The following is a 9,302-nucleotide window of genomic DNA, read 5'->3' on the forward strand; positions in this document are numbered from 1 at the left end:
AGCCCAGGCTCACCTGCCTAGGGGTAATACTTGCCCACAGTGGTCTGGGTCCTCCCACAAAAGTCAACAATCAAAAAATGCCCCCACAGATGGGCCCACAGGCACATCTTATAGAGGCAATTCTTCATTGAGACTCTCTCTTCCCAGGTATTAACTAGTTTGGGTCGAGTTGAAAAATCATCATGACATATACAATCATGAGAACATGAGTTTGGATTCCTAGGATCCACACAAAGCCAGATGAGGTGGTGCATATGTGTAACTTTGGTTCTTCTACTGAGAGATGGGAAGTGGAGGATTTCTGGAAGTTGTTGGGCTAGTCAGTCTAGAGTACACATCAGATGAATACCAAGTAGACTGTGTCTCCAACAAGGTGGAAGGTGAGAACCGACACTGGAGGTTGCCCTCTGACCTTTACTTTTATGTTGTAGCTCATGCCCATCAGCACTTACGTACATGAACACATGTGTGCATGCAAACGCACACATGCACACAATATACATGTGTATACATGCACACTTGCACACACACATGCACACACATGCACACACATGCACACACATGCACACACACACACACACACACACATATATATATATATATATATATATATATATATATGCACACATGCCTACATGCACACACACAGATTTTCAAACGAGTTTGTGAAACAAAGCAAATTCAAGTATTTTAAAATTTCCCTCAAAAAGCACGAAAATGCTGCAAGAGTGCAGTTGCCAACCAGGAGTTCTATACCCAGTGAAAATATCCTTCAACAGAGAAGATTAATTGTCATTTTCAGGAAAACAAAAACTGAGCAGTTTAATCTCTAAGGCCTAAACTTAAGGAAACACAAAGAGAAAGTGGTTTTGGCAGCGAGCTTGGAGACAAACAAGGAAATGAAAGGCAACAAGAGGCAATAATTTGATAGGTAACTAACAATTGTTGACTGTATATAAAGAAAAACAACAAAACCAAACAGATTTGACATATCTGGATAATTAAAATTGGTGACACAGTGGCATGTATAAGAGTGGCTTGGTGGGCTGGTGAGATGGCTCAGTGGGTAAGAGCACCAACTGCTCTTCTGAAGGTCATGAGTTCAAATCCCAGCAACCACATGGTGGCTCACAATCATCTGTAATGAGATCTGATGCCCTCTTCTGGTGCATCTGAAGACAGCTACATTGTACTGACATATAACAATAAATTAATCTTTAAAAAAAAAAAAGAAGAAGAAGAAGAGTGGCTTGGTGGTGGCTTGCCTATCCTGAATCCCCTAGTGAGGGTCTAGGGTTTGGCTCAGCAGAGGGGTATAAAGCCTTGGACTCTATTCCTAGTACAGAACAACAACAAAGATTGAACCTATTTTCTCTGACGGTTGTGTTTTTATCAGATCTTCATCATGAATACACACACACACACACACACAAAAAGAAGAATTTTTCTGTGTGGTGCTGGGGGCGTGGCAAGGGAAGCTAGCGCTCAGTACCTGCTGGGCTGGTGCTGGGCTGGTGCTGGGCTGCTGCTCAGCATTCCCAGGGCTTCTAGATGTCCAAAGGTCCTGTCTTATCTAGGAATGGAAGAAGTGTACCAGGTCATGATGAACTTTAACAAGCTTCTCCACAATCATTAAAAGAAGTGCAAATAACTCAGAAATGTCGACATTATGAGAGGAGCAAATGGAACATGGAGCAATGAAAAACTCATTCAAGGGAAAACTAGGAAGCAGAAAAGTCATAGCGAATGTTCAGACAGACGGTGGACTTAAAGCAAATACACTGGCATTTACATTAAGTGTAAATGAATCAATTTAGTGCAAAGACCACTATCATTTTTAAAAATATTTATTTTATTTTCATTTGTGTGCGGTTGTGTGGGAGAGGCTGTGTGTGTGTGTGTGTACACATGTGTGTGCCTGCAGAAAGAGGTGTTGGGTCCCTTGGAGCTGGAGTTACAGGTGGTTGTGAACTGCCCAGTGTCGGTGTTGGGGATTGAACTTGGATCTACAAGAGCAGCAAATGCTCTTAACTACTGGGCCATTTATTTAGACACTCAAATTGGATTTCACAAAAATAGTTTTGGAGAGAGAGAGGAGGGAGGGAGAGTGAGCACATGGATGCTTAATTATCCACTTATATTTTGGACAAGTTTTTATATGTATCACAGTTTAGGGCAAAAAGTTAAAAATGATATAAAAATACCTATCACATCTGTAATTTTACTTAGATTTTTGTGGGTAGTGGTGGGTATAGTGTATGTGTGTATATGTGTCTTGTGTGCGTGTCTGTGTGTGTTTGTGTATGCATGCACATATAAGGGTGCATAAGCATCTATGTGTACATGTATATGGAGGTCAGAGATCAATGTCCAGGTCTTCTTCAATCATTCTCTACATTATTTTGCATGGAAATGTTTCTCACTGAAGCTAGAGCTTATTAATTTGGCTGGGCTGATGGACCAGTGAGATACAGGGATGTACCTATCTCTGCCCACCCGGTGCAGAAATTACAAACACATGTCATCGTGTTGAAGGTTTTAGGTCAGTTCTGGAGATCTGGACTCAGGTCCTCATGCTTGTGTGGCAGGCTCTTTGCTGTTGGAACACCTCTCTCTTTTTCTTCCTCACTGTGTAGAATAAAGAATTACACAAAATATAATATTGGTAAAATTATAGTTGGATATACAAAATATTTATCATTCCCTGGGTGTTCAAAAGGCACATGTTCTCAGCATGTCCTCAAATTTCTGAGATTATGTTATGTCCTGTACCAACCTGCCCTTGTGTTATCCATTGAGTCAGGATCACAGTGATATATGTTCACTCTATGCTCAGTGAATTACCATGTGCCACTCACTGTATCAAAACGCTACCCAGCACCGGTAGCATCATTATCTCAGTGGTGTTGGGACTTTTGGGCATGTGGCTCATTGAGGAAGTCAACACCAGAGCAAATATATTCTACCTTGTCTAAGGAACATTTAAGAGGATGAAGGGCATCATCTACTTGGAACAGCTGCTGTGTTTCAGCATCTGGAAGATGTGTGTATGTGGCTACCAAATGGGAAAGGAGAACAAGTGCCCAGATCAAGTGCACTGGAGGGAACTCTTGTCCAAAGTCACCTGGCAGTAACGAAGATGGCCACTTGGTGGGGATATTTCAGAGGGAATCCCCACTCTAGAAGTGAAATTACTTCTGCACACTGCCATCCATGCTCCAGAGTCATGGATACTAAACAACTGCACATTTGCAGATTCTTAGCATTTTTATCGTTGCTCAGTTTGGGAAATCCTCTCCTTTGGTAACTGTGATGGTTAAGTCCCATTGTCAACTCTGACAGCTGTGGAAATGTACTACTGGATGTGCCTACGAAGGTGTTGCCAGAAAGGTTTAGCTGAGGTGGCAAGGCCCATCCTGAATGTGGGCAGTACTGTCTCTGGGCTGGGGTCCCAGACTGAATACAAAGGAGGTGAGCTGAGTTCCAGGGTTCATCTCTCTCTGTTTCCTGGCTGTGGATGCTTTGTGACCAGCTGCTTCACACTCCTGCCATCATGCCTTCCCACCATGATGGACTGCATCCCCTCAAACTGTGAGCCAACATAGACAGTTCTTTAAGTTGCTTCTTGTCAATTATTCTGTCACAAAATGAAAAAAGTAACTAAAATAGTAAGTTATCATCTTCATAAAGTGTCTTCAAAAAGGCTTCTGCACTGGCAGAAGGTCACAGTGCACTGACCTAGGGACACCATTAACAAGAATGACGAGATCCATCCATTCCTTCTCAGAAGAGAAGATGGACAAAAGCTTGCCAGATAGGACACTAACCATGTAAGACTGGTCTTGAGAGCAGTTCCAGGTCAAAATAATGGGGACAAACTAGAAAGCCCAATGTCACAGGTTAGAAAAGGAAGTTCTTGCTGAGGGCTGAGGGGGTTGTGTGAATCTCAGATAGACAAAGACCCTGATGGTCCCCAGGGAAAGAAAGAATTCTAGGATCAGAAGAACATGAGTTAGGTTTTCGTCTGGAAAGTCTATAATTACACAATGCTCACTGTACTGGGTGCTCATCCTTGACCTCAGGAATCACTCTCTAGAACAGCAGAGCTCAACCTTCCTAATATTGAGTGCAACCCTTTAACATAGTTCCTCATATTGTGGTGACTTCCAACCATAAAATTATCTTTTATTGCTACACCATAACTGTCATTTTACTGCTGTTATAAATCATAATGTAAATATCTGTGTTTTCGGATGGTCCTAGGTGACTTCCTGTGAAAGAGTCATTCGATCCCCAAAGAGGTCACGACCCAGAGGTTGACAACCACTGCTCTAATTAGAAGAAACAGAAGAACATTTCTCAGAATGAACAAACCAGTCTAGAATTGTTAACTGAGCTAAGGGTGACAGAAAGGATGGGTTCGGGTGTGGTCTGAGCAGGTGATAGTCCAGATGACGTCATGGGAAGGGTGCCAAGGGAAGAGTCGAGTGACTAATTGAGTAGAGAAACAAGGAAACAAGAGGAGGCTGAGAAAGGTGTCTCTGCTGCCCAGCAGTAAGGGCTGAGAGGAGGTGAGCCTCTGAATCAGTAAGGGAAAGCGGCCTCTGTTCATAACTGTACAGGCTTGGTGGAAGAACCAGGTCGGTCCTTCGCTTTTCAAAACATCCCTAGGGAAGAGGACCATCTCCAACCCCCATTCTACTAAGAAGGAAACAGTCTAGAATGGCGGGCAACCTGCCCAAAGTTTTAGATGGTGGGGACCTTGTACAGGCCTCTTTTCATCATAGGTTGAGAAACATCTCTGCTTCAACCTCTGTGTTGTATGGTGTCAGCTTTCCCCCAGTTGTGTGAGCCACAGAAGCCACAGTGCCAACGTCCTGCCAAAAGATCCAAAGCTAGTCCCTCATGCCCACATGGGAAACCCCTGGGAGCGGTTTCCCGACCCATCAAATGTCTGCTTGTGCAGTCAGCATCAGGGTGGGATAGGGTCTGTGAAGCAAGAGAGGAAATGTTGAGGGGCTACTCAAGAATTCCACTGCTCCACGGCCCTAAGCTTTTGGGGATAGAGCCAAGTGTCCATGAGGCTGGCTGGAAGCAGAGGTAACTAGCTACCACCCCACACAGGCCTCTCATCCATGTTCTGTTGACTCCCACGATGATCCCACCCCACAGTGTAGCTCACAGGTTCCTGCTTCTTAGCCTGTTTCCCTTGGCTCTTGAAGTAGCCTGGTCTGGCGCTGCCCTGCCTCATCTTCCCTTGATAGCTGCACTGGCCCCAGACAGACTCTTCTGAGCTAGGACCTGATTCCCCTGATTCCCCATCCGAGGCCCCACTGGTCTTCCTACAGGCCAGACTCCTCCTACCACCTCTGCAAGTCTGTATTGTGTAGGGCACTGTGTTCTACCAGACCTCCTGCCTTGTGTTCTCTTTCATTTAAACAGGCAACTCTGTAGCCTTTCTGAGGCACCGTCTAGGGTTCCAGGTGGGGCACAGTGTTATTGACAGGTGAAGAGACAGCATCGCCGCCCCAGCCAAGATTACCTCATCCTTAACAACTGTGGGAACTGAAATGGGTTTAACTATGAGCCCCATCTGAACACAAAGCGAGAGCTCCTCTCTCTCCAGTTTTCTCAGTGTCTGGCCTTTATCAGAATCCTGCTCCGTCCTAGGCAGATACCAGTAAGCACCACACCCATCAAACCCAGTGGGAGCTCCCCTTGGCCATTAGTATTGGAACTGGTGGTCCGTGTATATGTGTGTGTGTGTGTGTGTGTGTTGCATTTGCGCATGTGCAGGTGTGTGTGCATGCACATGGCATATTGTACTTGGATACATGTGTGTAGGGAATGAACTATCTCCCCAGTTCTTACAGAATGGCTCTGGAGCTGCTGAGTCTTAGGTGTGTAGATTCAGATTCCTTGCTCTTGGATTAAAGTACAGCCTCTCCCAGCCTGAATTTTCTTGTTTACAAGCTGACTCTAACAAAGGATTGTGTAAGATGCAAGCCAGGCAAAAGGAGAGGAACTAGCATAGGAGGGGTTGCTTTTCTGTGTTTGACCTAAAGCAGACAGTGGGTGGGTGGTTCAAAGGGCAATGCTGAGGGATCAGCCTGCTTGACTCCGCCACTGTGTTTCGGTTCCTAATCTCTCTAGTCTCCGATTGCCTCTCTCGTTATTGCCACACGAATAGAAATGTTGTAAGGACATCCTATTCGGAGACTGAGTCCTACTACCCAGAACAGAGCCTCCAACAGAGTATACGGAGTCAGAATTGAACAGAGCATTCATCATGAGAAAGTTCTATCAGCTCTCGGTCCGACTGCTATGTGTCTCTCCCTGGCACAACTACCCCTCTGGGAAGACACGGGCACCTCCCCTCTGCCTCTAAGGAGTTGCCTTCTTTTGATTCACTCAGCCTTTAACCTGTCTCAGTTGGCAGTAATCCTCCAGAAGCAGGCCAAATCGGAGATGCTTTCTTCTTAGAATCCGACTTCCAAGCGTCTTTGATTTCCTGGATAACACACAAACACCCACAGACTCATGGCCACACATACAGAGACACCTGGGGTTAGCAAAAGAACTCCACCAACACAGTGAGGGCACATCCAAAGGAGATTGCCTTCTTGTGATTTCAATTCTGTCAATTATTACCTGAGTAAACTCTCTCAGGTGGGAAGGTGTGTGCGCACGTGCGTGCGCGCATGCGTGTGTGTGTGTGTGTGTGTGTGTGTGTGTGTGTGTGTGTGTGTGTGTGTATTTGTGTATGATTTCTGTGTGTATGTGTGTGTATGTGTGTGTGTGTGTATGTGTTGAGTGCCTTAGGGGAATGAGCAGGTATTTATATCACAGTGCACAGTTTAAATTACCTCCTGGGAGTAGTTTCCCCTATCACTACCTTTAACATGCTTGTTCAAAGGGTGCGGGGGCTGTTGTCCCCCCTCCCCTCTTGCCTCTCCCTTCATATAAGCCGGGCTGCCTCCAGCCAGCTTTTGCACTCACACTACTCACTGGTCCAGAGCAAGTGAAGGCCAGCGGAGAATGAGCCTGTTTTCCTCTGAGTCAGCATGGCTCTGCTTAGCTGCCACTGCAGTGCTGGGGGGCATGCTTCTCTGCAAATCTCGGAGTCCAGGGCAGCTGCGGAGCCAGGTGGTGTGTCTTGCTGCCCTCTGGGGAGGTGCTTACCTGCTCAGCCTGTCCCTCCTTTGCAGCTTGTTCCTCTTATCGGTGTCTTGCTTCCTCCTGTATGTGCGTTCATCTGACCAAGATTTGTTACCTGTGGATCAAAAGGCTGTGCTGGTGACAGGTAAGTGGCCAGCGTTGCTGTGATTGTCCTGGGGAGAAGACCTGATACTCTCTGCCTCGGTGGGATGCTGTCAGTTTTGGCTGGAGTGTGAAATGCTTAGAGTGAATGACAGATAGCACATACCCGAGTGGTTCTCACTGCATTTTTGGGTGTCCTTTGGTTTGGATGTGCTTTGGAAGGAGCCAGTGGTAAGACAAAGCATGACAATTGCTCAGGATCGCAGAGTGTCATTATCTTTATAATGAGTGTGTTAATTTCCCAGGAGTAAATATTAATAAGTAAAACAGCCTTATTTCATGTGTGTCCTTCCTTGTACCAGGAAGCACCCAACAGACTTCTTCGGGCTTAGTTGGTATTCTCTTCTGAGGTGACATTTATTTATCTAGGTCCTAGGCCTGGTCACCCCTCTATGTATGGAAGGAAGGGTAGTCAGCCAGCTTTGGCACAATACTGTGTGTCTAGGGACTCCACTGTCCTTTGAGCCTTTGCAATTTACCAGGCTGCTGTCCTGAACCATGAACCACCAACCACCCCACTGTCCTGTTTGAACCTTTTCTCTACGTGTCATTAGTGTGTTAGTGCTTCTTAATTAGATCAAACTGGCAGTGCGTGCATGATCTAGCTGCTCATTAGCTGAGCTACCAGCCTCTCACTTCTTCTGCTTGATATTCTGCAGTAAGCGTGAGGCCAAATTAGATTCCTTGGAGTTGTAAAACGGGTTTGTTTGGTGAAGCTGCAACTAGAATTCCCCCAAGTGATCCTAACCCAGGAAGGCCTGGAAAGAGGAGGAAAGGCCATCGGCAGAGTCACCTTGTGAGGAGGATGTCACCCCTGTGAGGAGAAGTCATCCTCTGTGTCTGGGGCCCCTGGCTGTGGTCACCTATGTCTGTGACCCCTGGCTGTTGTCACCTATGTCTGTGACCCCTGGCTGTAGTCAGCAGAAGGCTCATAGGCTGTTGAATCATGGAGAAACAGACCCTCAACTTTTCATTTTCTTTTTTCTATTTTTTACCTTAAACCCAGTAACAACATTCTTCCTATGAGCGCGGTTTGGTTCTTGCTGGGGTGTGGGCGTGCAAGACATCAGCTTCCCTGAGTTTAAAATCCAACCGTGGAGTTGAGTAGCTATTGTATTTCCCAGTTGGATGAAAGAAGACAGAACCATTAGGTACACTTCTATCTTTGTCTGTCTCTGTCTATCTCTGTTTGTCTCTGTCTATCTCTGTCTCTGTCTCTGCCTGTCTCTGTCTTTATCTTTCTCTCTCTGAGGATCAGAAGTTGATCTTGGGTGTCTCCCCTAGCCACTCTCCATTTTATCCTTTAAAAGTGTTGCTTCCTCACTCTGGAGCTCACTGATTGGCTAGCCTGGCTTGCAAGCAAACCCCATTGAGATCTTCTCAGTTTTGGCTCCTCAGTGAAGAGCCGACAGCTTTTCCCACTATGCCTAGCTTTTCCGTGGGTGCTAGGGATCTGAACACAGTCTCTCATGCTTACACATGTCCCTTACTCACTGAGCTATCCCTAGCCGCAGAAATGCCGGAAATAAATGAGATATGGCATCCTGCTGGTCACAGAATCTCCTCAAAACGCAGGCACTCTGGGAGATCAGTTCAAGGTTTAACACTTTTTCGATTGGCCTCTGAGACAAGGGGCGATTCCAGCAGATTCCAAGATAGAGGAGAAAACAGGACTCTACTCCCCACTTATTTTGTCTTGTCAACACAAGCTTGTGAAGTGAACAACACAAGCTCAGGGACTAACCCCTAAAGGGAAATTCTTCCAAATGTCAGAGCAGGGCTAGAGATATTTGAGAGGCACTAAAATGTCATTTTCTATCATTTGCACAATGAAAGCACAAGGTTGGTATTATTCCTGGGAAAGTTCAAGATCTTTGCTAGAAGTTAGGGTGGAGTCCAGGGGTAGAGGAACTTGCCTTGCATGTGCTAAGGTCCAGGGTTTAATCCCCAACACCACAAAAACAAACAAACCACCACCACCA

The 9,302-nt window shown here is 45.8% G+C and overlaps 1 protein-coding gene and 1 long non-coding RNA gene across 4 annotated transcripts in view; one reads left to right on the top strand and one right to left on the bottom strand.

The window, feature by feature from the left end:
- Positions 1-1,942: 1,942 nt before the first annotated feature.
- Positions 1,943-9,302, bottom strand: part of LOC116070255 — a 20,638-nt gene continuing 13,278 nt past the window's right edge. For 2 of the 3 annotated variants that reach the window (XR_004110323.1, XR_004110324.1), the window contains exons 2-4: positions 7,009-7,273; positions 6,424-6,511; positions 1,943-2,628 (exon numbers count right to left, since the gene is read on the bottom strand). This is a non-coding gene — a long non-coding RNA (uncharacterized LOC116070255). Of the gene's footprint in view, positions 2,629-6,423; positions 6,512-6,999; positions 7,274-9,302 lie in introns of all 3 variants that reach the window. The other variant, XR_004110325.1, reaches the window with a different exon arrangement.
- The window catches only part of Hsd17b2 (hydroxysteroid 17-beta dehydrogenase 2), a 61,918-nt gene continuing 59,563 nt past the window's right edge, over positions 6,948-9,302 (top strand). Inside the window, exon 1 of the mRNA XM_031341533.1 lies at positions 6,948-7,303. Within this exon, the coding sequence (XP_031197393.1) occupies positions 7,039-7,303 (265 nt within the window). The 5' untranslated portion in view covers positions 6,948-7,038. The remainder of the gene's footprint in view (positions 7,304-9,302) is intronic.

Source organism: Mastomys coucha, unplaced genomic scaffold, assembly GCF_008632895.1.
Source record: "Mastomys coucha isolate ucsf_1 unplaced genomic scaffold, UCSF_Mcou_1 pScaffold22, whole genome shotgun sequence".
NCBI classification, from domain to species: domain Eukaryota; kingdom Metazoa; phylum Chordata; class Mammalia; order Rodentia; family Muridae; genus Mastomys; species Mastomys coucha.